At 39.4% G+C, this 27,849-nt stretch overlaps 2 protein-coding genes across 8 annotated transcripts in view; one reads left to right on the plus strand and one right to left on the minus strand.

Moving 5' to 3' along the window:
- Positions 1-9,113, minus strand: part of RPS6KA5 (ribosomal protein S6 kinase A5) — an 87,669-nt gene extending 78,556 nt beyond the window's left edge. For both annotated transcript variants that reach the window (XR_003987629.1, XM_030451561.1), the window contains exon 1: positions 8,659-9,113. Coding sequence is in view for 1 of the 2 variants with exons in the window: in XM_030451561.1 (XP_030307421.1) it covers positions 8,659-8,734 (76 nt within the window). In the remaining variant the exon portion in view is untranslated. The remainder of the gene's footprint in view (positions 1-8,658) is intronic.
- Positions 9,114-9,771: 658 nt separating this feature from the next.
- Positions 9,772-27,849, plus strand: part of DGLUCY (D-glutamate cyclase) — a 40,226-nt gene continuing 22,148 nt past the window's right edge. The window contains exons 1-2 of one of the 6 annotated variants that reach the window (XM_030452530.1): positions 9,772-9,948; positions 13,342-13,477. Coding sequence is in view for 1 of the 6 variants with exons in the window: in XM_030452527.1 (XP_030308387.1) it covers positions 27,034-27,078 (45 nt within the window). In the remaining 5 variants the exon portion in view is untranslated. Of the gene's footprint in view, positions 10,128-13,341; positions 13,478-22,441; positions 22,529-25,793; positions 25,872-27,033; positions 27,079-27,849 lie in introns of those variants that run through there. The other 5 variants (XM_030452528.1, XM_030452529.1, XM_030452532.1 and 2 more) reach the window with 5 other exon arrangements.

The raw sequence follows: 27,849 nt of genomic DNA on the forward strand, positions 1-27,849 counted from the left end.
TGCATACACAGAGCTATGACAGGACACTTGAGACATACAAAGCCTTTCTCAGAAATTCCTATAAAGCAGGAAGTAGAATTATTTTAATTAAAAAGTTAAAATAATTTTTAAAACTCCAAGAAAGATAACAGTTTCCATAAAGTGCTTCCCCTGACATTTCCATGGTTGGCAATGTCTTGGCTCCAACATCTTTGGTTGCTGCTCTCAATTGATATCTCAAATCAGACCCCAAGAAAAAGCACGCTGAAGAGCTTGTGTTTGAGCACATTCTTTCCAATAAAACTGCTGAAGCAACTCTTTGTCTTCATCTGCTGAAATCAAGCACACTTTGACATTCTAGATGAGGTGCAGCTCCTCCAGAATGAAAAATCACCATACCAGCATGTTCTGCAACCTGCTTTCAGAAGCATAAATTCACAAAAAATTAGTCATTCTGCTCACCAGTGACTCGAAGGAACCCAAATGACCACTGCTTGAGAACCTTTCACAAGGAACTCTTTTCACAGTTGCAATACACAGTTGCAAGTTTCAGAGGCTTTAAAGAAATGCAACAAGGCCACTATTATTCCCAGTGACAGAACAATGGAATGCTTCTTCCACCTCACCAGACATCACCATGACAGGGCTTGCATCAGAACCTGACCCAACAACTATCGCTGCAACCAGCATAAAGACAACTATCTGTCAAGAATGCAATAGGATATACACTCAGGCATCTATCTCCCCAGTATTTCTAGCAAATACAATCACAACATTTCAGTGTATGCAAAGATGTCTTTCAGAAACAGAAGCTCTGGGAAAGCTCTTTGTTTACAAATCAAGTACAAGGAAAGCAGCTTTGGAAACGAAGAAAAAGGCCACGGAGAAGTAAATTTTCTAAGTCTGTTGACACATCAGGAAGGCAAATAGCTTGGACAGGAAGCAAGTACTGCCCAAGACAACAGGATGAGAGTTTCTCCAGAAATGACCTGCAGCTACACATGACACAGGAGGATGAAGATGGCAGTACATCAAGCAAAAAAGCCGTAAGATGATAGACCTCATGAGGAGATAAGCTAACTGCATAGGGACACAATCAGAAAAAGCTGTCGATTACTGGTTTTCTGCTTGTAGTCCACAATAATCATTATTGGATCAGTAATGGTAAGATGGAGAGTAAGCAGCTGCAGGCAAGAGGCAAGATAAATCAACTCACTAAGAATAAAGGGAAAGGCCAAGACATCATGGCACCCATAAAAACAAAGAGAAAGCAATGGTACTGGTTCACAATTATCAAACTCTCAAAGGAAAAAGAAAGGCAAAGATCTAGAAATTCCCACTCCAAAGACAAAACTCCACATAGGGGTCATCAAATCGCGTGGTATTGTTCATATCAGTACAACTATTGTCTCTCAGGCCCTCTGAAAATTATGAACAGCCTGTTAAACTTTAGGAACCTGAGGAAGGATGTCCATCCAGATGACATAGGAGACACGACTGTCATGTGCACTATACCATAACTTTGAGATGACCAAGTGTGTCACACAAGTGTGAACAACGTAACTGTGCAAGCTGGCACTGTGTAAACTTACTCTATTTGCTTTTAAGTGTACTTTTATGATCTTAAAAACTATTTCAATAGTAACTGTTTTCAAGTTCAAATGGTGCTCTCTCCTCTTTTTTCTGGTTTTGAAAAAGCATATTGGTTTTGAAGCAGTCAGGCAATACCAGAGTTTCCTCTACTGAACTATTTCAATCAGCCTTCAAGTACAAGCTCTGCCTGGAAGCTTGCCTACTCTCTGCTCTCCACTGTTTTATTGAGCAGAACACATAAACTCAGACAATTTAAAGAAGAACAGAAAAAGCAGGAAGGAAAAACAGGAGAGAAAACACTACAATTTCAAACTATTAGGTGTCCAGTGCCTGGTAGTAAGATCAACTTGATTCTAACCTTTTACTTCAAAAAATGACCCATCTGCAGTCACCTAACACCAACTTGTCTAAATCACAGCAACAAAGGGAACATATGTTGCTTTCAAAGTTATATGAACACAAACTCGAGATTATCCCCCCTACTGAGTGAAGAGTGGGTGTTGATCTTTGAAATAAGCCAAAACTAGCACATTCCTTTCCCAAAAACAAAACAAACACCACACAACGCTTCCCTCCCCAAACCCCCCCCAAAAAAGGCACCATATACTAGAACCACACAACTACTGCTTGTTAGTCATCAAGAAAAATGCATTTAGAATGTCATACTTTTTTTCCTTGCTAAATATAAAATTTGTTTGTAACTTGTTACAGCAGCTGAGAACTATTTGTGAAGGGAAGAGAAAAATACTCCAGCCCTTGAAATTGGACAATCACTAACTAGTAATTGTCAGGTCTTAGGTTAAAAAAGAATGCAGAGAAAAACCCCAAACATGCACACCATTCTGAACTTGCAACAAGCAAGAGAAAATCCAGTTCATGTTACTCTGATCTCTAGGGTGACAACTTTTATTTAAAATTTAGAGAGAATTACGACCATCTGAATGAAAAAAAATTAAAAATATTAGATCCCACAAAGTTGCTGATCCCATTCTAGAAGGCCTGAAGACAAAACTTTAAGCAGGCAAAGATAACAAAGACCCCTGAAATATTAGCAAGGCAGAATACAGTGTGTGGACATTCAGAAGCATGAAATGTTGTGTGGAACATGAAGGAAAACAATCATTACCATTATTGAAAACACACTGAAGCTGCAGAAGACTATCACACCAGAGTTATCATTTGTACATCAGAATCTGAAATAAAGATACAAGTGCAGATATCTGAGTTTAATGATCCAGATCCACAACAGGCTGAAAACACTCCATGCTAGGATGCATTTGCATTCATCAGCAGCAGCTCTTTTGCTACTACATAGATGATTTTGCCATGAGGTTTGTCATTACTGTGATATGAATCATTACAAGGTCAACCTAGAAGCTAGAAACATGATGTGTATTAACACTGTACATCACATAATAGCCAAAGAACCCAAATGTAATTAGGCAAGATGCTAATTGAATAAAGTTGTGACATGATAATCTAACACTCAACAAATTGAAATAGCCATATCAAAATAACAGTTACCTCAAGGACTGGACATATCTTTTTAAATGAAAATTATACCTAAGATATGAATCAGTTTTGGTCTTCATCATAAGAAAAACAGAACAGCACTTCAAAAATGATACACTTCCATTCAAACACAGGTACTTTGGATACAGTGTTAAACAGTAACAGAATACAGATTAATTTATCAACAAAAGAAAAGCTACTGACAATTTCAATTTTGATGGAATTAATTACAAATTAGCTTCTCTGTGGACATTAACCAGGGAATATAAGAATTACCTTCAGAATCATCCTCTCTCAGGTAAAGCTTTTATAACCACTTGTCAAGCTGGCATAAAATATTCACCAGACTTCAACAAAAAATGAGAATAGGAGACAATAACAATGGATCCGAAAACAAAACACAAAACCAAACGAAGTGACTGAGTACAATGCAAGTCCTTCATAAAACCAGGTCATCTACCTTGTCTACAGAATGAGTCAGAAGCAAAGAAATCGTAGGAGAGCTTGCACCTCATCATTACTATTGTATAATCATTTAAAAAGAAAAAATGTTTACCATCACATATCTAATTATGCTAGCAATGAAAGGTATCCAACAAAAATATTTATAGGAAGATTACAGCTGGAAATCACAGCTTCAGATCCCTAGGCCTTCTCCTTAAATTTAAGCAACTCTGGCAAGAGTTTCAGTATTCCCTTCTAAACCGCATTCTAAGATGCATTGAAGTGGCATATAAATCTCCCAACTTCTTTATGGAATCTAGCATGAGCTTTTAAAACCATCATATTTATAACACACTAACTTAGCTAACCAAAAGGCTAACTATGAAGACTGCAACTACTAGTTCTCAATTATAGTACACATTTTACAGAGTATCACTGAAGCAACAAGGGCAAAGTGAGAGAAAAGCACTAGGCTTTTTACAGATCATTTTAGACAAGTTTGTTAAATTCCCAAAGGCTGAAGGGAGGATAAATAATCTTTCTTCCCCTTCATAATCAAAGTTTATCATAATCAAAGCTACCAGAAGATAAATAATAAATTCCTAGGCTACAAAACATTTTACAAGTAATGATTCTGTAAATAGTAAAATCCAGATATTTAAGTCTTTATTAAGGATGATTCATAAACTTACTATCATAAAGCACACTTTATACTTTCCACAGCAACAAGAAAACACATATTTTAGTGTTCAAAAGTAAAAAGTAGAAGTAAAAGCAATCCAAGCTTGATATCCTCTATTAATTATCACTTAATTTACAGAATTAGTACACTCAAAAAATGTCTTGCAGAAAAAAAAATTTAAAATTTTCTTTAAACTTTCATAAAATAATTTCCTTTAAAAACAGGATACTGTAGTAGTGCCTGGTATAGCTCCATAAAAGGTCAAATACTCTATGATTCATCACACTTTTTAGTCATAAAAATTATCACAATTGCCTTAACCATGTAACAGTTTAAGTCTAATTCAAGAAGGAAAAAATTAAGAACTTGGAATGCTTAGACCCTGCAAATAGTCCATGTTTGGCTTTTTATAGCTTCATACTGAATTATAAGTTAGACTATTGGACTCAAGTGAAAGTTCCAAATTTTTCTGCCTCTGGAGCCGGGCAGCCCGTTGCAATGGTGGCTTCTGGCCTTCACAGGGCTTTTTGCATGTCATGTGGTCAGACAATCACAAAACAGAAGCAAGTTATTGAGCTCAAAGTTTTGTGATAGCATTAAAATGAAACCAGTAACCCCTTGCCTAAAGGGAAAAACAACGTCTTATATCAAAACAAACATATATACTGCTTGCTTATCTCCCATACATTCATGGAATGTCTCCTAAGTTCCCTTCAAGGTCCCAGATGTCCTGATCTCTGCCCCTCTGCAGGGACTGCAGATGTGCACTGCAAGACAGGCAGCCTCCTATCTAGTCACGTACACTGAAGGGTCAGGACCCTTTGGTACTATTTAATTTTTTTTTCCAAAAACAGAACTACAACAGAAAGTGAGGGGATCAGTATCACTGGTAACAGTTCTAGATCCTAATTCCCAAATCACAAGTCTTTCCCTCTATGCACACATCCTTCCCTACCACACAGGGCTTCTTCTTTGCCATAAACGGCATTACCAGGAAACAGGAAATGTGAAGAGGCAACAATTTATTTTTTACTGTAAGTAACACATAGCTTCTTAGAAATAAAAAAAGATTAGCAATTATGCTAATGATGGTGTTAGCCTTTAAAAAATAAAATATTTCCCTTTACAGAGTCCAAAAACAGACTCTGTATAAAATTTCAATTTCTTACTATTTTCACTGGAGAGCATCAGGGACAGTCACCAATTCCCTACCATTTCATCTTTGACATATTTTTTCTTCTACTTCCTGAAAAAGAGGCTATCCCACTTTCCCAAAAAAAATTCATTTCCTTCACAAAGTGAGAAAAGATGGTGACTATTTCTGAAGCTGCTGACTTGTGAGGTTCCTATCAAGGCAGAAATGGTGTGACAGGAGGAAAATGAAAAGAAGAAAAAAAAAAAAGTTACCAAATACATTAGGAGAAAATCATCATTTACCTAAATGTGTCTAAAAGTCACTGCTGTGTCTAACCTGCAAAATAACCAACTGAAGTAACAATTATTGAACCACATACAGGGTTACACTTTTCCCCAGCAGGAACAGTGAATGCTGATTCTCTTTACGATTAAATAAAATATATATACAGAGAGCAGTGCCCAGTATTTGCAGTACAGCAAATCACATGGCATCTCATAGAGGCACCCAATTTCCTTCCCTATCACAGGCCCAATCTACATGCCTGTGAAGTGATGTTTTTTCAGCAATTGCTGTTTAGTCATGCAACAAAGGAGTTTCAGGTTCTTAAGAAAAATGGGAATAAAAAACAAAATTAAAGTTGACCTTACATATCAAAGCCAGCACCATAATTTCTGGGTCAAAGTTTAAAAGAAGTCAAACCACGGTATGATAGGGTTAACAATCAACTGGAAGCTGTGTAGAAATAGCACTGCATGCACTGTAACTGCGCATTTCCAATATGCTGCAATACTTGCTCGAAGGTAACAACAATCATCTGTTTTAATTCTTGAAGATATTAAATTTACTCTTAAATTCAAGCTTTATAATATGTTCACTCACTCACTTGACCATAATCAATGCCTGTCTCTAATTCATTTAGTATTTTAAGAGTAATTCCATGATCTAAGTAATTGCAAGTGCAAATTGCACTCTAGGTTTACCTGTGTCCAGCTGATTTGAATATACAATTCTTTGAGACTGTTATCAAGAGGTTCAAGCAACAACTTCCACCATATGAAAATGAGACACTCCCTTCTCAAAGAAGCCACTATTTCTACCACAATAGCACATTCTTTCACAGCACTGTGGAGACTGACCTCTTTTTCATCCGCCAAACTGACAGCTACTTTTGATATGTAATTTTAAATCATAAAATTAGTTCACAGAGCTAGCAACATCAAAGAAAGAATACACAGAGGTGGGGAACACTGGATCTTAACAAATTGCACATTAAAGGGATATTTATGGTATACAACCCCAAGTACTTAAGAGCAATGAAAATACTATCTCTGGTTCTAGTTCTTGCACATCTCCACACTTTCTTTCCCCAAAACAAAGTAAAAGCAAATAACCATGCTGCAGACAAACTGTGATAGGTAGACCACAACCAGCAGGTAGGAACCCACAGAGCCAGAACCAATACAAAAAGAATTAAGAAAATATCTGAAGGTATCCTACAGATTATTTTATATATTTCTATACGAACAGAAGCTGACTGCAATTTTTCTCCTCCAAATCTCAGAGCATCGTGTTTCAGAGAAATTCTGAAAACAGCATCTTGCTATGTCTTGCATAGCAATGACACTATTGACACCTTCAGGAGTAGGAGTTTCCCAGGAGTACATGAGCCAGCTCCCTCCTCCACCCTAATTGCTCCAGAAATAGACAAGCCATTGCTAGAAAGCATTTTTCCGAAAGCAGAGTTTTCTAAATACTTAATAAGGAGAAGAGAATGAGGAGGGGAGAAGCCAGCAATTCCTATTAAGCTGAATTTCCAAATCTTTAAAAGGCACAAAGAAGTGTAAGATTTTTAAAATTACAATTTCAGGCACTTCTGAATCTATAAAGCTCATAAGAACAGGATCAAAATGAAAATTGTTTATTAGGCTATATTAGACAGAGCTTTGTCTAGTTTATGCGCTGTGTTTTAGTCCTCAAAACAATCTTTAAAGAACTAACCCACTGCGATATGTGCTATCTCAACTTTTATAAAAAAATCTAGACAATAGTTAGGTAAATAAATAGTATAAATGTGTTACAACTTCCCTTCCCCCTGCCTCTTCCTCTCCTGCACACTGAAATCGAGCAACACGGAGAAACAAGTGTGTTTTCCACCAGTTCTTTTGCTTCTTCTTGAAAGAAGGAAAACTACAGTCCCTTTGGTTTCTGCGTAGCTATCAGGAAGAGAAGACTGGGTTTTTTTTGTGGTTTGTTATTTTGTTTTGTTTTGTTTTTTCAAAGCTGCAGTGATAGCTACGTTTCCACTGGGGCACCTCCACAGAGCCCCTAGACCGGAGCGACAGGGGGATAGCAGGCTAAACGCGACCGAAGAGACCCAGCCCCACCTGCCTTTCCCATCCATCGGCCCATTAGAGACTGTCAATTACATTAACACGGAGGACGGTTCTCTCAAACTTCTGTGATTAACAGCACCGTATACTTTTACTTCATCACGAAGAAAGGATATGAGAGAAAAGGAACGAAGAACATGAGAGAAAAGGAACGAAGAACATGAGAGAAAAGGAACGAAGAACATGAGAGAAAAGGAACGAAGAACATGGGTTAAACGCACCTCCACTGCTAATAAACACAGAGAATCCACATCTTGATTATGTTTTAAAAACACATTTGAATAAATAGTAAAATCTCGACTGATTCCAGTATTCAAGTTACCTGGAAACTTCTGAGAAGCCGAGTCCCTATTAAAAATACGTAAGACCTTATCCAACAGTTACCTACGACAGATCATTTTGGCTGTATCTTTAAAAAGTCGTATAATATTTCACGTGTTGAACTGCTTGTCCAGGGGTCTTCAAGCAACTATTAGGCTACAGGGAGAACCGCAGCCTGAAAAGCCATATAACTCTGCGGCTACATGTTGGCACATTCCCCTCCCTACAATTCCGGCATTTCACTGTGAGGTCAGAGAAAAGCTGTCACATAAAACATTCATTTCGGGACTGTAACAAACACCCACCCCCCAGGCTCAACACCGATATAGCCATAAATGTCAAAAACACAATTTCAATTTTTTTAGAATTGGTTGACCCTTATCTCCCTCAGAGATTTCCCTGCTGGTCCCGATCAACTCTCTTGAACCTCCTTCCTCAGCACTTCCCTAACTCCGGCAGCCCGGGCCCCCTCCGTCACCCCCGCGCTTCCCACCGCCCTCCCCTCAGGCCGGGAGCGCTCCCTCAGTGTCCCCCCCGCCGATACCCCCACACACACACCCACACCCCCGCCATGACCTCCTCCGCCTCCCCCGCTCAACCATTCCTCAGCTCGTGCTTGACGGTTGAGGGAGCGGCAAGCTCCGCTTCCTCCGCCGGGCCCGAGGGTCCCTCCATGTTCTCACGGGCGGGCGCTCCCCGCCGCTACCGCTCCCCGCGTGTGTGTGAGCGGAGGTGGGGGACGTCACCCGGGCCCAAGGCGGATTTTATTTTCCAGGGGCGCTCCGAGGGAGCGAAAGCCATGCAGGCGCACTGGGGGCGGCTGTTCTCCCTTCGCCTTGAGAAAATGGGTGGAAAAAAAAAAAAAAAGAAAAAAACAGCCCACACTATCCAACAACAAACAGTTATTAAAATACAGGGAGGCACACGCACGTCGACTTCCCTCCCCCGGCCCTCAGAGCCAGCCCAGGTCCTTGCGGCTCCCCTCCCCTTGCTCCGGCCGCCCTCCCCGCCCAGCAGCAAGGAGCGGAGCGGAGCCGAGCCCGGCGCGGCCCAGGCAGCCCGGGACAGGCAGCGCGCGCCGGGAGGAGGGGGCGACCTCAGGAGCGGCTCCTACTCAGGCGCTCGCTCTCCGCGCCCCCTCCCTCCCTCCCCCCGCCGGGCGCTCATTTGGCGCGCCGAACCCGCCAACCCCGCCGCCGGTTGGGCAGAGGGGGCGCGACGTGCCCCCTTCCGCCGCGCGGCGCGAGCCCCGATTGGATCCGCGGCTGCGCCAATCGCTGGCCCCGCCCCCTCCTCTCCCCCTACCCCCAATCCCTCTACTCCCTGATCTTGTTTGTAAACATTCCCGCCCGCCTCTCCCGCTCCACTGCCCCGCTCGGGGGGCGGGCGCTAGGTTGCCTTGGGTAAAACAGGAGGTGCTGATTGGCCACGGGGGCTGGCAATCATCTGGGCGGGGGGCGGTGGCGCCTTTCCCTCGTTTGAGGGCCCGGTTCCATTGTACTTGAGGGGGGGGGAGTGGGGAAGAAGCGCTCGTGGGCCTCCCCACTCGCAGTGGCAGCAGGGGGGGAGTGAGCAGCTCTCCAGCCTGGGCAAGGGGCGGCGGGGAAGCGCTGGCGGGATGTGGGGAGCAGGGTATCCCTCGCCGATGGACGCGACAGGGCAGGGAGGAGCGGCGGACGGACGGACGGGAGGCGGGGCGGGAAAGGGTTCCCGTAGAGTTCTAACCTCCCGCTGAACCTCCGCCTCTGCGCACGGCCCGGGCGGTGTGTTGCGAGCCCGGCAGCAGCCCGCCCGTTCGTGCTGTGCGGCACGGTACGGCACAGATCGGCTCGGATCCCGGCAGCCTCCTGGTGCTGGGGCCAGCTGCCGCCCTCAGTGAGGCCACGTCGGTAATGTCCGCCCGCCTTCAGGCCAGCGCTCAGCGCCCAGCGCCGAGTGGCAAGCGCCGCGGCCGTGCTGTGCGCTCAGGTCACGCAGGCTGCAGGGACACGGGCCAGCGGGGTCCCCGGACACCCCTGAGAGGGCTGCGGAGAGGGAGGCGCCCCGTTCGTACCCGCCGCCTTCGCCCTTAAGGTGAGGCCTGGGCTGGGGGAACGTGTGGCGGCCCGCGGCGGCGGCCCGACCGCCAGGGCAGTGAGCGGAGGAAGTTAATCTGGAGAAGGCTGCAGAGGCTGAATTTACTGTGAGATAAAACCGACCCGTGTGATCGCTGACAGGTCACAGAACAAAAGCTTCATTAGCTCTCCCGGCTCTGCGCCGTGGCCTCCCTTGGTGTGATGTGAGGTGGGAGTGGGAGAAGGCGCTGCAGGGCACATCCGTGTTCCCAGTCCACGTTGCAGTGCTTGGGGCAATGTTCACCCGGTCCTCTTAGCTTCGTGGGACACACTGCCTGGCAGGAGGCTTTCACTTCGTTTTTAGGGAAGATGTGTTTCAAAATCATATTAGACCTCTTTATCTTACTCAAGCCTCTCGGTCTGTGTTGAAAGCAATCTGATGCATCTGAAAGCTGCCCTCATTCCCTTGAGACAAATCACAGAAATCACATTTCTTTCCATTTCCTGTTACAGTAATTCCTGATTTGGTTCTTTCTGGAACGCTGTTGATCCTCGTCCTTTGACATGGTGTAACAATATGTTAATTTGCAAATGCCATGTCACATACAGCAGCTGTATTCTGATTTGGTACATCCAGCAACCAATGGAATGACCTGTCTTTTGTGAATGCTTTATTCACATGCCAGTATTATATTAGTGTGTGTGTGTGTTTTGCACGCATATAGGTAAAAAAAAAAAATCATGTACATATTTACATACACACTTCTTTACAGTTTTCCTGTAGAGAGATCAAAGTTCAACTATTTAAAAGTTGGTAAGAGCTTTCTGCTGTAGAATTGCTTAAGTTACCAAGACCTTGGTTTTAGGGCACTTTGGCAACTAGCTTTCTTCCCAGAAATTCAAGTTACTATCTAAGGGTTTCAGAGTATTCCTGGTAAAACTTTTTAAGGTGTTTCCACATAGCACTGCAGGTATTCTGTTGAGGTATTCACCCTGTAGCATAATGGTACACAGGTAACTTCACTGAAAGTGAAAGAAGATCACAGAAGACAGTTTCAGACTAAAAAATAATTGATTCGCTAACTTTTGTCACTTGATTTAGAAGACCCTCTGTTTCAGAGACAGTAAATGCTACATCATAATATTAAAAGGGAAAATAATGACAATGCAAAAATAAAGTTCCTTATTAAATTTTTGCATCTCTAACGAATGGCTCCTTTGTACAAATCGTGTGGAGTGTCAGTTTTACTTTTGCTTTTCAAGGATTTACTTCTGATTATTCTGTGCTCCAGATATTACATTTTAAACCGACCAGTACTTTATTTCATTCAGTGGCTCTACTAGCCTACACTTTGGGACTAACTCCCTGGCAGCCACAGAAGAGAGAAACTGAAATCTGACTCCACTCTGTTCTGTACTAACACTCAGTATGAGTGGAGCTGGCAATGAATCCAGTAGTTGTTAGTAGTCTTGGTTTCAGATGTTTATAGTTCACCAAGACTTTATCTGTTTATATGCCTCAGGCTGAAACCTTTCTTCACCTTATGAAATTTAAACTAAAGCAGCTTTAAAGAATGAGGTGACAACTCTAAAAACACCCAAGGTTAGCAATCCACAAACTGTGGTAAGTTGCTAACTATTTATATAGCAAGACACAGTGACTACTCTGTATATTTGTGTTTAAGTTGGTGACTGGGCTTGGAAAGTACTAATTGCATGGCCTGGAAGTCACTGAGGGACTGCTGATTGCTTGCACCTTGGAAAAAAAGTAACTGAGCAAACATGGTAATTCCATTAAAGAAAAAAATTAAAAAAAATTTTTTTACATAACAGTCCTCTCCAATGTTCAAAATACTTTGCAGTGGAATCTTGTGTTGTACCCAGAAACAGCAAAGCAGCCCTCCTTAATGCTTGGAAAGAAACACACCTTTTGACGGGCAAAGGAGCTATTTGCACAGAAACCCTAAGCCTCTTTGTCAGTAAGTCTATGAGTACAAGATTTTGCTCAATTTTTAATTTTCAAATGAACTTCTGGTAGCTGTGGAGGATTAAATTGGATCACGGCTTGATTTAAGAGTGGACCTACCTTAGGTGAACGGTCCAACATAGTGGGCTGGTTTCATAACCTTTGTGTTTGAAACATGGCTCTGTGATTGTGAAAGGGCACAGTTTTGTCAGCCTTTAAGGGTAGATAGGATTACAGTTGGGGTAGAAACATACAAGCTACATCTTTTCCGGAAAATAAAGCCGGTTAAGACTTTATTCTTTGGGTGTCAGAGCTAGTTGGCATGGCATGGCATAGCACAGCCATAGCTTGCATGCAACACAGCTAAATTCTTTCCCCTTCACTACAGGGTAGCCTTTTTCATACTGCCTGATGGATTTATACAGATTGTAAACTGTTAGTGAGCCACTCTAGACCCCAGCTTGTACAATGGACATTGGCCTCTGAGAGTACATTCAAGCCATTTCTGAAAGGAATGCCAGCAGTCAGAAGCAATAGATAGTCATGTGCCAGCACTCAGATTCAGCCTTTGTCCATTTAACTTACTATTAGTCACAGCATCAGATCAGGAAGGAAATTTAATTTGAGCCTGCAGCCAAAGTAGGCATATGAACATACAGAAACAGTGATGGACTATAGACCCACAGGGAGTACAGTAAGAGATTACTTTATAGTTTTAGAAAGTAAAACCACCCTTGCTGTGTAAACTGTGCTTTTGGAAGTACAGCTCTGAGTGCAACTTAATTGAAAATGTTACTTGCATTTTAAATACTCATTAATGTGTGTGCTAAAAAAAATACTTTGTATATAGTGCATGCAATAAATTGCTTCTCTGACTTTAAAAGGAAAAATATTGCTCTAAAATGATCTAAAACTATGGAGCAACACAGAGCAACTCTCCATAGTGTAAATACATTTATTTATTTTTTAGTAACACATTCATATGCATATGGTAAGAGCAAGCTGACAGGTCAGTCAACCAACGGTTCAACGTTTGGGCAGAGCATGTGCTGCAAGTTTGGGAACATGGAGTAACAGAGTTCTAAAGATAGATGTCCCTTCTCTACTCCACAGCACAACTGTTCAAAACTATGTATTTACTTGCCATTCCTAATTGTGAAGGGAGGGAGGAAAAAATGTTGTGGGATATACCCACATGGAAAGATATTACTGAACTTCATTTAAGAAAAAGTGTCACAACATTTCCTTTTTATTTCTAAAAGAGGTGGTGTGCCAGGCTGCTTTGAGGGCTGAGGTGAAATTGAGAAGCTCAGTTCTGAGAGGAAAGGAGGGAGAGAAAGAAGAAAATGAGTGCTCTAGCTGCACGCTTCCGAGGTGTCACTGCTTTACAGTTCCCAGGTACTTAATTTACTTTCCTTCTGAAGGGGAGGTGCATATGAAAAGCAGTTTCTATAGACCTAAAGTTGGAGGCAGCTGGCACTTGTTTATGGTCATTGCATTGTTGCAGAAATAAGTGTTATTTTCAAAGTACAAATGTTGGAAAGCCAGGTGATACAAAATGTTCCCCTTAATCACTCCAGGGAGAACATTTGCACAGCAAGAGCAAAAGGATGAAATTTTGGAAACCTAAAAATTAATTTAGGGAAGGACTCCCTTTGGAAGGCAGTCGTGACATGAAACAGCTTTTGTGAGATTTCAGTACACTATTAGTTCTGGTTTCTAGTTTACATATATCCTAAGTCTTTTCTCTTTTTTTAAATCTGCAATTGAACATTTTGTGCTTGATAACTGTCAGAAAAGTAGATCAGGTAGGTAGATTTCCTGTTTGCAGCACTTTTATATGAAGCTGCTCTGGCCAGCCATCTTATCTCTCTAAAACTACTTAATGTCTTACCATGAAAGGAGAAGTTTTGCTACATCCAAGCCTAATAATTCTTTTAACGGAAGTGTAACTCTGTCAGGAAATGGATTGTTTCTTGAAAGAGCACATGTAAGTGAAGATGTGTTACTGATGATTTGGGGGTTATATCTTTGATTAAACTGAAGTCCTGTTTAGTATTAATTTCTTCAATGAAAATTCATTTGTTTACTTTCAGTTACAGTACAGCTACAACTACAACTACTATTCTAGGCAACACTTTCAATAGCTTAACTGTTAAAAATCTACATGGCTTTAAAAAAGAAAAAAATTAAATACTTGTTGTGTTACTTGGTCTTTGATGAGGAAAAGGGAAAATGAATGAGTACTGTCCAGAGGGAAGCAGCACTATCTATTAAAACAGAAGTAGGGGGTTGTTTCGGTTTTTGATCTACTTGAATACTTAAACTGGTCAGAGATGAAATTTCTAGTTAATACAAAGAATTTATTTTTGTATCCTTATCCTCACTCACTCACAATAATTTGAAATTATTTTCAAATTTGTTGGAAGAAACACAGCTGTTCTACATAATGGTATCATTAAACCTCTGAGTAATACTTAATGCAGTGTAATTAAACTCAAAACCATTTTCAGAAAACTCACATGTGAATTCTCACTATTTTGATAATTGACTGTAAACTTTGGAGAATGGGGACTTAAGAAAGGTGAAGCTAACCAAGATGATCTCAAAGCTAGAGATGAGGCTATTAAAACTTTTAACTCAGCATGGAGACCATGAGTACATCCTCACAGTTGCAGAAACCAAATATCTGCTTTCTTTGCCCAAAGAAGGAAGCAAGAAGATGAGAAAAAAAGTGATTAAATGGCAGAGCTTAAAGATATACATTGCAGTTATTAAAGTAATTAAAGTTATTTAAGAGAAGCTGTGGAAAAGGAGCTAAAAGAAGTGCCACATAAAATGAAGAGGGAAAGACAGTTTTTGAAAAGCATGAATGAAAACTAAGTTTATATCCACACTTTTTTTTGTACTGACATATTTTAAGATACTGCATCTGCTAAATTACCAGAAAAAAGACATTTAATGAAGTGACCAATATTACAGAGGTTGCCTTTCTTCCTTTTCCTTTAATGTGACAAAACTTATAGGGCTATTGATTTTAAATCTAGTCTTTTAATTTTAGAAAAATAAGATGTTCCCATGAATTGAAATAACAGAAGATAAAATCGTGAGTAGATAGATTAGTTAAGAGAAACATATTCTAAACTTAGGTGGTATATCTCCTGGAGTTTGGAAGGAACTTGGAGCTCCTCAGAAAAATTCAAGTACTAGATCAGGTGACTGAAAGGCATCTCTTAACATAGTGTAATAGTGCACAATATGATTTAATGTAAGAAACATCACAACTAAAAACTTCTTTAAAAGGACCAGAAAAATGTTTTGAGGAAAGATTTGAGGTTTTGAGGAAAGATTAAACCTTTCAGTTTAAGGAATGGGGGAAAAGAAGTTATAAAAACAGTAGATAAATACAATTCCATGAACACACCAGACATGAAATACTACCATGAAAAATCGGGTAGTAAAAGCAGGATCTTTAATAATAAATAACAGATTTTCAGTATGTTTTTTTAAATGGGGATGTAAACTGAAATTGCGCAATTGACACTGGTACTGTAACATTTAGGATTTGGCACTCAGCAACTTTTATCATTTCATTACTGTTTTTCTTGCATTTTTCATCCCATACTGATTTATTGACATACAAACTCAGCAATGTCTAGTTCAGCATCAGCCCCCATTTGTTTGCTTTACTTTGCCAGTTGCTCATTTCATCTGATGAACATAATGACTCAGTTTAAAAAGACTATAAAGAATTGTTACTTTTTATCTCTTGCATGCTTTTGTTGGATCTGCCCCAGTTTCATAGGCAAACCTAGTATGTGAAGCAGTTGTTCCTCCACCTCAGAATGTTCAGTCAGATTAGCTGTAGGTACACGTTATGCACCAGGCACTAGCTGTTCTTTGGGCTTTCAGTAATCCATGCACAGCCTCATTGCTTTTATTTTTCTTAGGGCTTAGAGGGAAAACCTAAGTTATTTAAATGTTAGAATCCTTGGTTTCATTACACCTCTTTTCTAATTTAGTGTTCTCTGTGACTGTGTTTCAAGAGGATATCAAAACCTCAGTCTGTCAGAGGGCATTTTACACTCAATTTTTAAATTCCTCAGGATTTGCTGTTTCACTGAAGTGTTAGGTTTCTGTGCAAAAATAGGCCCATTAAGCAATTTTCCTTTGTCTGTCATTTATTAAGTTTGGCTAAAGTGAGGTTTGGCATACTCTGCTTTACAACACATCACATTTCAAAGTTACTTTGCTGTTGTGACTGCTTGTTAACATATTGATGGGGAACATTACAGCAGTGCAGACTGTTGACACTGTAAATAACCCCATTAGCTCTGAGCTACTTCAGCCCCCTCACCTCCCTGTGTTTTCTGTGATTTAATGAAGATTTGTACTAATACTACATCCTTCTCCAGCTTCAGAAGGAACTTGTTCCTAGTCAAGCAGATTTTATTATATTGAATCCATTATGTCGTTACAAAAACTGTATTAAGTTATTTGGTTCCCACTGGACTCAGTATTGCTTTCCTGTGACTCTAGGAGAGGCATCTTCAATTCTCTGGAAGTCAAATGGGGTGAACCCTGCAGACTCCAAGGGTCTTCAACTTAATCACTTGTTCTCTTGAGTAATATATATCTACAATGTGGCCTTATTATGTCTTCCCACCAAAGCATTTGGTTTTGGGTGATAGTTGCTGTGAGATGCTTTCCATTATTTTCCAAAGTCTTTAGATTGTAAATTGATTAAAGTGTTCCCCTGTGTAACAGTATTTTTTTTTAGCTAGCTATATGAATGAAGACAGTGGACAAGCATGCAGTATCAGTTTGCTTTATACATAGGGCAAAATAATTGCTCTTGGATAGCAATTACCAAGCAACAAAAATACAAATAATTTGGGGTTGCACATGAACCCACTGCAGTCTTGGAGGGGCAAAAATTATGAGCCTCTCCCTGCTTTTGATGACAAACACTAAGCGAGTGTTAATCTCTTATTTAATCTTGTGTTTCAAGCCAGACAAGGACCATGCTTTCTGTTGCCTTTTTTGTATCCTCTTTGACTTCAGATATCCTACAAAAAAAAAAAAAAAGAAATCATTCCTCTTCTAAGGCAGTAGTGCCTAATGTTCCCATTGCCTTTCTCTGCAGATGTAAATACCTTCTCACCCCACCCACACACCCCAGGAGAGCAGCTTTCCCCCTCTCCTGCCTCTGCCACAGTAGCAGCAGCATTCCTTTGTCTCCAGTTACAGAGTCAAGGACATGATTGTCATAGTTGCAGGTGTTGCTTTGTATCTGCACATCATCAGTCCTCTGTTTTAATGCTCTTACCTCTCTGGGTTGAAGCTTCACAGTGAAGCTTTCTCTTACATAGTTGAAGCTTTGGGGCTACAATTCCATCTATTTTTGGACCTGTTGTTTTGCTTGTTTGGTTTTGGAAACCTTACTCCTCTTGAGATTCTAAAAGTGACAAATATAGAAATTATATAGCCTTTTTAAATAAAACCTGTCTAGAATAAAACCAAAACATTTAAAGAAAGTCTGCCTATTCATCTTATTAGTAATCTTACTATGTCTTGTTCACAGAATGTTCATTGTTAATACTTAGCTATTTACTTCAGAGAGGCTAATCTCGTTGTCTTCTTGGTTGTTTATTTGTTCTTCCATCTACCTATTAAGGTCCACATACTCATGAGGTAAATATCCCAGCAGTGAAATTACCTACATATTCATAAGCTGTTTCAAGAAGCCACAAATGTATTCTGATTTATTACCAATAGATCTACTGAATTCATGCTAAATTATTATATTATAGGTGATACTGAGGTTACTTTTATCAATCAATAATTGAAAACATATGCTTATGATTTTAGTTGCAGGACAAGTATTCAGTTCAGGTAAGAGATTGTATCACACTGCAGTAATGTTGAAAGCCCTCACTATATAGATTGGCACTCCTTTGTGCTGAGCAATATGGACACCCAGAACCCAAAATTTATCATTGGTATGCTATGATGAAAATCCTCAGAGCACAACTGAAAACTGGAAAAAACCAGACTTTTTCACTGAAGCTGGATGATTACTGTAAGATCAGACATTAGTAGTCCATCAAATATAAATGTCCATTGAAGCTATAAGCATGGTATCCTCTCTGTTCCTGTTAAGTTTTAGACGCCTAAGATGTGTCTTCTGCAGAGCCCAAGAACCAAAAATCACTGAAGTGAGATGTATTTCTGTTAAAATGCTTAGCAATTTTTCGTATATATAGATTACATCCTAAACAATGTCCAACTTAACGCTGTTTGGTTGTAATTTTCTTTTGTATACTTCGTTACCACAGAAAAGTCACATACAGATCGTTCTGACTTTGAACTATTAAGATAATCACTTGGACTGCCTTTTATTCTTTGAAATTTATGCAGTCTTGAAATAATTCTCTTTAATAGAGAAAAGTTTGGGTTTTTTTATCAACCATGGGATGAATTCGTATTATTATATATATATTTACATATATATACACACACACACACACACAGAGACTTTTTTTTTGCCTAGAGTTTGAACCAAGTACCCATTGCAATAGTTTTCTTCTCCAAAAGGAGTGAAAATATTGTGTAATGTTTTCTAAACTGAAGCTGAATCTTTTCAGAATGCTTAGTTTTTAAACTTTCCAGTAAATGGAAATGAAAGAAAAAAAAGCAAAAAAAAAAAAAAAAAAAGCATGATAATTGTTTGATCAGGAGGACACAGATTTGCTAAATTTTATATCTAGTTTCTTATTCTTTTGTATGTCTTTTGGTAAACTCTATTTTCAATGGGAAAAATCTTACTTCTTGCCAGTCTTGTATTTTCATGCTCCAGTGAACTTGCATTATTTCTGACAATTTTCCCATGGACACAATGATTGTATTTGTCATATATCTGCAGTCTGAAGTCTTAATAGATTCAAAATTATCCTTGCATAACAAACTTTCTGTGTCAAAGTCAGTTAATTTACAAAGACGAGTATTATGGGAATAGAAAAGAGATTTCCATTAGGGAAATGTAGCAGCAGAGAGTGGAGTTTGAAAGTCATTAACTATCATCATCCTTTCAAATGTTTTAGTAGTAGTAACAATTTTTTAATATCAGTCTTCTACTGCTCCTCAGTCTGACTGGAAATCAGAGCATGTTCTAGTAACTGATGCCTGTCTTCCTTTTAGGTGGTCAAAATTCTCTCCTCCCTGTAGTGAGAAACAACTTCAGCCTTTATTGAAATTATAAGTTCTTCCATCTTTGTGTATTATAAATATACCTCCTGATAGATATGATATAGAGATATATTATGCAACATAACCCTGCTCTATGTGATTTTTGTTGGTTTTATTTAAAGGTAACTGAGCTGTTAATCCATTCTGTAGATTTATCTTTCTGTCCAAAAATGCCGATCCTAAATAATCTTATTTTCAAAATTCTAAGTAGTCCCAAAAGTGTGTCTTCATACTAATTACAGTAAAAGAGAAGCTAGGCCTCTGTTTGAACCAAACTCACGACTCCCTTTCCCCACAATCAAACCCCCACTCATCATTTGGGCACAAAACCCATAGATTTTCACAGTTCAGTTTTTTCCAAATGTGAATGCTTTATTTTAATTGTACATTTAGACTTGGAACCTGTTAATGTAAGCTGCTGAGTGCAATTTAATTTGTCTTGTCTTGTTTTTCACTGCATATAGTGCATAGTCTGACCCTTCTTGAGAAGAAGATATTGTGGTAATAGCTAATTAGTTGTGCTTCACTCAATAGGGTATATACTTATGGAATGTCTGTGTTGTAGATTGTATTCTCATATAAAGATAATTTAGTTACTTGTAAGTGTACTAGCTTTGGAACTGGAATCCTAGCAAAACAATCCATGCAAAATTCTTGGCTTTTGCATTTAGACAGTTGCCCCATGTAAATTAATTTAGGAGGTAGGTACTAGAATCCATATGAAAGGCTGAAAACTGCAGTTTTCAGAAGAAAATGCTTCAGTTTAAGTCCATCTTCCTTCTAGACAGAAGGCATGATTGCAGCCCAAGGCTATAGGGTAACTCATTCTCTACTTCATCAAGGATTATTCTTATGGATTACAGTTGCCCAGTGGGATTACATCATATGCTGGTATTGAATGGTTGTTAGGAATCAGAAATGGAGAGCACCAACACACCACTTGCAGAACCTCTCTTCCCAAATTCAGTGTGATTGCCATTTATCTATAAAACATCTGCACAGGAGACAAAGCAGCACTCTCTTCTCCATAGGCATTTAAGTCATGTCCAACCTTAGAGTCTATGTGTGATTATGGATATTATTGCTTATTGCTGTTCCTTTTTCATCACACTGCTCTGCTCAGTGTTGGACAGTCAGGCCCTGTTCTCGTGTCGGTAGAGTGCGAATGGGTGTGGGGGTGCCTGTCTGCACCAAACAGACCATCAAGAGCAGCTACCAGATCATTATGACAACTATTATTGCCCCATAGTGCCATAGCTGCCAGGTATGCAGTCATGAGTACGTAGTAATGCAGCCATAACTTGTCTGAAACTTCATGGAGCCTTTCCAATTGGAATGGATGCTGTAGAACAAAGCTGTCCAGGCATCCTTAATGCAAAATTACATTTAATGTGCAGGCACCATGGATGCTTCAGGATAAAATAGCAGTTTAGGTACATGTCATTTGCCACCACATAGCACAGTTACTAACAAATCTATCTACGCTTCCTGGAAGCTGCAGTTCGGTTATTCTTGCAGAGCCTGCTACTGATTCACCTGGTTATCCAAATGGTACTGCTTAAGCCAGGAGTTCCATCAGGGAAATGATGCTTATTCCTTCAGGTTGCATTACTTCTTGGTCTAAGAGGTAAAGGAAGCAGTGGAACAATAGAAGTCGGTATCTCTCTGTCAGAGGTATTTGTGAAGGCAAAAACTTTAGTGACTGTATCTGAGGAGTATTGCTTGGTGAGGAGCCATGGATGCAGTGACTTAGCACCTGCTGGCAGACATATGAACTTCCTCAAAAATGGTGTAATCCTGAGGGTAGCCTGAATGACCTTAGAGCAGCAGCATGATGTGTTTTGGGGAGCATGGTACTATTTTTATGGTGTGTTGGGAGGAGAACATGACTCGCCTGCTTACCTCCAGATGGAATTCCTTGGGAGGCAGAGGCACTCCCATCAGCCCTGTGACCATGCAAGATGTGACTGGGTGTAACCTGGGTGGTGACATATTTTCTTATCAAAATAAGCACCTTTGCTGCCTTGCAAACAAAGCAGTACAATGGACTGTACTTTGTCCTATAGACTTCCACTTTCATTTTGCATGAGTAAGACTGGGAAGAAACATTTTTCCCATTTTTGGAATTTTCATCCATCTAGTACTCATCTTCTTGGCTGCAGTGTGCAGTATGCTGCTGGGTGTCCAGTGCTGCTGCGGGGTCAGGGGAGAGGCTGCTTATGGTGGCCTGCAAGCAAGGTCCTCCTGCTTGCTTGGGGCTGTCCTCAGTGCCAGAAGAAGCCAAGACAGAACTGGTGGCTGGACCCAGCCCAGAGAACTGTGGAGCAGTTCTACTGTTCTTCTGTAGCTCAGTGTACATTGGGAAACTATAATTAGTACCACCCTCCTTTTTTTTTCATTTTCAATTTCTTGATGTTGAATAAGCACTTCTTGTCATCTTATATAAAAACAACTCCTGGTAGATCATTTGCTTTCTCTTACTGCAGCTGGTGAGTATTCCTGTAAGCAAAGTCAAAGGCCTGAAAGTGGCATTTTTAAATGTCAATAGAATGCCTCTTCTCCTCTTACGTATGTACCATATCTTGCCAAAGGTGTGTGCAGATGAAGCAGCTGTTCTAAAACTTGTTGGCTGTGTGTTTTTATAAGATGATGGGACAGGGTTTGTAGGTGTCAGGGTATGACCCAAGGGTTGGAACAGTGAGTAAAGTTATGAGGCTTCATCCTTTGCGGGATAAAAAAGCCTGACCAACCAAGATCTTGAATAGGTTGTTTCCCATGGAAGGGCAGGGCCTCATTGTGAACTATTCTCTGGTCTCCACCCCATATTTTCTCCACCTGAGAAACTTCTGCTCCCAGAGCAGAAGCTGAATGTAAAATTACAAATGTGGTGGTGGGAGTTTAGGGAGTCTGCGCAGGGAACGACAAACTGACACTCAGCACTGTCTGAAATGTCTGCTTTGGAACTGGTAATTGCTTTCTGTTTTTTGTTCTTAATATAATGGGAGAAACTAAATGCTGTGTGTCTTTTTTGCAAGTAAACAAGGTTGCATTAAATACATTGATTCTACCATGAGCTTCTCATCCTGACACAATCTGCAGGATCTCGAGTACAGCCTACTTTAAGCAGCAGAGACAACACTAATGGAGCCTAATTTAAATTTCTACTTGCAGCCCTCATCTAGAGGTGCCTAAACTTAAAAGGTAAATACTCTGTATTTCAAATGTAAATTTGAAAAAAAATCTTAGTTTGCTGGATGATCCACTGTCTGAAAACACACAAAGCACTTCCTCTTCAGAATGATACACAAAGCACTTTGAGATGATTCATAGCAGATGGGGAGAAAAAGGATCATTAATTGATTCTTCAAGTAAAACAGTTGCAAGCATAACTGAGAGACCTGGTTGGAAAATGAGGTGGAGTACAATCTCAGGGAAGTTTATGCTTTCACAGAAGCCTCTTGGTAGAATTTCGTATCAGCTTGATGATTAAGCAGCAGGTCATTTTAAACCATGTTTATGTTAACAAACCTCGGTAACCACATTCACACTAGGGCAAGGCCTAGTACACAAAGGGTTTGTTAGATTATAATTAGTTTAGATTACTTTCCATTATGTATCAGTAAAGGCAGCCCGTGGGCTGACTCATGTTTCAGGTTACCCTGCTGTTCCTGTTAGTGCAGCAGAAGTTTCGGGTAAGCTATCTGCCTGACAATATCTAAAAAAAACCTGCCCAGCAGTGACCTCTGCACTTTTTTTGGCCAGTGAACCTGTATGTGCCGCCCCCCATTCTTATTAAACTTTAAACTGAGTATAGGGCAAAAGTGATATAAAAAAAATACAAGATTGAATTTCATGTCTTTGAGCTCCTTGCAAGACTCTAGATTACACTTTGAAAAAGCCACGGCATTAAACCATATTCTTATTAGTGTCTCTGTACCACTGGGGAAACAGACCTGTACTCTGTGACATCATAAACTGGTATTAACTATTTCACAGTCTTCAAGCTGATTTGTTTGTTATTCTTGAAAGCAGTACTTTTTAAAGGCTGTTTATTCTTAGTTGATTCATTTTTAAAACCACAGAAATACTATATGGTTTTAGTTTTACTTCATGAATTTACTTGACACATGTAAAGGCAGAGCAGGCACACTGGAACACTAAAGGATGTTTTAATTCTTCTGTGCTGTATAATTTTTTGATTTGTTTTTATCTGGTGTGGTCTAGCACAGCAGTTTGGACACACCCACTACATCTCTAAATGTAATCTTCCTGACACTTAAATGACATTTTTCCATTTTCTTGAGTAATGAATAATTTACAATGTGAGCCTAGAAAGAATCTGTGCTCATATCTAAATAGCTGTAAAATTAACAGATTAATTTTTCCATGTTGAAAGCTCTAAAGTAATACAAGATTTCACTGCACTTCTTTTTCTCTAAAGAGATGTTGCTCTGCAGATTGTAAACATGCTTTATAAATTAGAGCTCAATCAACAATTTTTAATGTAAAGATACATAACTTTGCAAGGCTAGTTGGTGGTGCCACTGTCAAAAATCAAGGAGGAAATAATTAGAAAGACTATGCTTATTTTAAGCCTATCTGTAATAGAGAGACCCATCTCTACACACAGGTATAGATATTGTGGTTTAGAGGAGTCTGCATCTAGTGTAGGAAACAAACTATAGGAAACTATTTGCATTTACTGTGGTTTATAATTTTTTTAAGTTAGATTATTTTGTCTCAGACTAAGAACAGGAAAAGCTCATTTAACAATGAAAACTCTGAGAGAGGTAAAACTGAGGTACAATTGAGAGATATAGCAACTATATAATGTGAGCTAGGAAGAGGAGGGAGAGCATCCAAACTCCTCTGTTGCCAGAGGCTGCAGTCAGACAAACCAAGGAAGCAAACCAGGTCACTCCAGCTCGGTGTTGTGGAGATAGAGCTCTGAACTCAAGGAGGAAAAAGGAAAAGACAGGCATGCTGTGGGCAAAAGAAAGAGAGGAAAGGAGGACTAGCCTGGGACATGCAAACTATAAGGTAGTACAAAGAGGTTACTCTGTCTATCATACAAGTCACCTGAATGACAAGGCAACTTGTCTGGAACTTTTTTTTCTTGCTTCATGTTGGGTTGGAGATTATTTGGCAAAGGTGGATAGTATCAGTCAGTTTTTCCAAGCATTACTGTGGAATATTAAAAGTCTTACCTAGAGATACAGTGACTAACTTTGTTACCAGATATGGCTTAAAGGTAGAAACTCCTGAATATCTAAGAGAAATGACAGGCAAGGGTATACCTCTTGAGAACAGCAGGTTTTATCAACAGAATAAAGTAACATTCCTCTGAACATGCCATTTTCCTAGCATTACTTGTGGAATTCAGGGGAATCAGATGCTAGTTCTTTACAGTTACAAAGATGAGCTTAGAACCAGTTCTGTTCCAGTCACCTCAGCAAAGATCAGCACCTCATTGCACTCAGTCATCCATACTCAACTCATGCTCTGAGAACAGCATGTAGAAATGGTTAATTACTTAGAGCTTCACATGACATCTCCCTTATGAGGAAAGGCTGAGGGAGCTGGGTCTCTTTAGTTTGGAGAAAAGGAGACTGAGGGGTGACCTCATCAATGTTTTCAAATATGTAAGGAGTGAGTGTCAGGGAGATGGAGTTAGGCTTTTCTCAGTGATGACCACTGATAGGACAAGGGGTAATGGGTGTAAATTGGAGCACAGAAGGTTCAAGTTGAATATTCGAAAAAATTTTTTTACTGTAAGGGTGACAGAGCCCTGGAACAGGCTGCCCAGGGGGGTCATGGAGTCTCCTTCACTGGAGACATTCAAAACCCGCTTGGACACGTTCCTGCACGATGTACTCTAGGTGGCCCTGCTCTGGCAGGGGGGGTTGGACTAGATGATCCTTCGAGGTCCCTTCTAACCCCTAGGATTCTATGATTCTATGATTCTATGACAAAAATCAGAATTTCCGAATAAAAGAAAAATTCACTCACCAAGTCTGACTTCCCTGATAATTGTTGTTGTCTTGGTAATGGAATACTTTTGGAAATCAGTTGGGCCAAATTAATCAGGTAGTGTGTATCTGCTTAACTCTGCAGGAGTGGTGCTTCACAAATATACGTGTGCAGCATATATAAATGAAGATGTCACCTAACAATTGTACATCGCTTATTAAAATCAGACCCAAGATCCATTCAGAACTTTTACCAAGGGTGGTATTATCTGTACTTCCTGACTTCTGCTTTGATGCAAAGAAAATTTTTTTCTTGAATATGTGTATCTTTTTAATATAATGCTATTTCAATGTAATATTGTTTCTATTGTTTCTGACAAGATGATTCATTATTCTGACCTACTGATATGGCATATACCACTCTGCCATTATTGGTGGATTACACAGCTCCTTAGATCATTCTTCTAGATCATTCTTGTACATTGTTATCTTTTTCCAGCTTTGTAGTTCCTTCATGCCTGTCAGGCTCTGAAAGTTCAGCTCAGGATATGATAGTGCACACAAATCAGTAGTGGGTAAGTGTCACTTCAGGGTGTCAGACAGCAGTACATTTTGATACTTATTCACTGTAGTTCAGTATGTAAAATTTCAGCACTACTGATAGTCGTAAATCTGTTGCTTGTTAGCCACTTGCTGTCATATCAACCTAAAACTTTAAAGGCCCTAAGCATATGCTGGTAAAATCATAAAAGTACTGCAATTTCTGCTACTGGGTGCATACTTTATGGGGGAGAACCCACATTAGATATAGACATAAAATGTGATAAAATGCCCAGCTGATGACAGCTTTTATTCCAAACTATTTTTCCTGAACTGCAGAATGCTGTTCAAACCCAAATGAGGTAGTAGTTCTTAAAGCCATCAATCCTATAGATGATTTTCTTGGTTTCAAAGATGCTCAGAAATAAAGAAAAACAGTCTCAAATGATCGAATGACGCACCTGAAATTTTTTATTAGGGTCGCTGTATTTAATTTAAAACCTCTTGATTGAATAATTCCAGACTAGAGTTAGAATTTCTTTTTGCAGTAAGAATATTGTCTCTTAAAATGACAATTATAGTCCTGGATTAGGGCTCAGACAGATTTCTAAATCCAATTTCTGGTTATTTTAAAAATGTGTATTTGGAATTGTTCATGATTTTGTAATGAAGACTGTCTTCTGTGCAGCATATGGAGTGATAATGTAAAAGCAGAAAGGATGGGAAGAATTATAAATCCGTAAACTAGAGTTTGGGAAAAAAATCAAGATTGATTTCTTTTGGCTGACAGTATTATATAAAGATTTCAGAATTAAGAATAGATATAAAGCTTACTCTAGATTTCAGTGCACTCAACTTAACCTCTCAGAATTCTGCAGGCTTTTGGAAACATTTTGGACAGACAACATACAATGAGAATGTATTTTCAGTCAAAATATGTAACTACTCTTATTTCAAGATTAATTAAGGAGGGAGTTGCTCAGAGGTATGCATTTTCACAATAAAGTGTTTCATTTACATTTCACTCCACTGTGAGAATGAAACTTTGTACTATCATAATTATAGTACAAAAACTGTGAAACTTTAACGGAAAAGTTAACTTTTGCTAGAAGGTTGTAACATCTCACTGTGCATTAATGTACTGGCAGTTTTAAAAAGAAGCATCACAGCTTCTTTCAAATTTATTACTTCTTATGAATGACATCAAGAATGGCTTCTTCTGAATTAAAGAAAAGCTTCGAGGTTGGTAATCTGATTACTTTGAGGATAATTTCTTTGTTTAAAAGTGACCAAGGTTAAATGTAGCAAAATTGTTTTACCCTGAGCCATCTTTCAGTTTTTCCTAATATTGATGTAATAAACCTTTTTTGTAGTTATAAGGTAGTTTAGGTTGAAGGGAAAGCTTTGTGTGAACTTTGTATATGCTGCGGGAAAAATGTATTGTAAATCTCCAAAAGATGTAAAAAGAGTCAGATATTGACTGTAATTAGAGTACTTATCTCTGTTCCTACTCCAGATTGTATGAGAAGTGACTTAAACATCTGCATACCTGCTTTGCCAGTGGAAGAATAGCCATGGGAGCATTCGCTTCTACATAATTAATATCTGAAAAGTATAATACGTGTGGGTTGTATTAGAATGACATTTTCTGAATATAGTTCTCTCTTTAGTCCAAGGTTGCATTGCTAATTGTCTAAAAGCATTTTTCACAGAGAAGTAGCATAGCATATTATAGCTTGGTACTTTAATCCATTTATGGTTTTGCAATATTAAAGTTACAATGAGTTTTTGAAAGGTGGTGAATACTTTAGGAAATCAATATTTCTCAGAGAGGAAGGAATAATGTTTCTTACACTACAGACGAGCAAAACTTTGCATTTTATCCCAGATGTTAAAGTGCATGTCTCTGACTAATTTGTGAAGTTTTCATTTAGTCATAAAATGTCAGTGAAATAACCTTTTGACTTTGAACTGCCTTTTGGGTTATATCATAAAGTTTCCCAGTGATAATAA

This window comes from Calypte anna, chromosome 5A (assembly GCF_003957555.1).
Source record: "Calypte anna isolate BGI_N300 chromosome 5A, bCalAnn1_v1.p, whole genome shotgun sequence".
NCBI classification, from domain to species: Eukaryota; Metazoa; Chordata; class Aves; order Apodiformes; family Trochilidae; genus Calypte; species Calypte anna.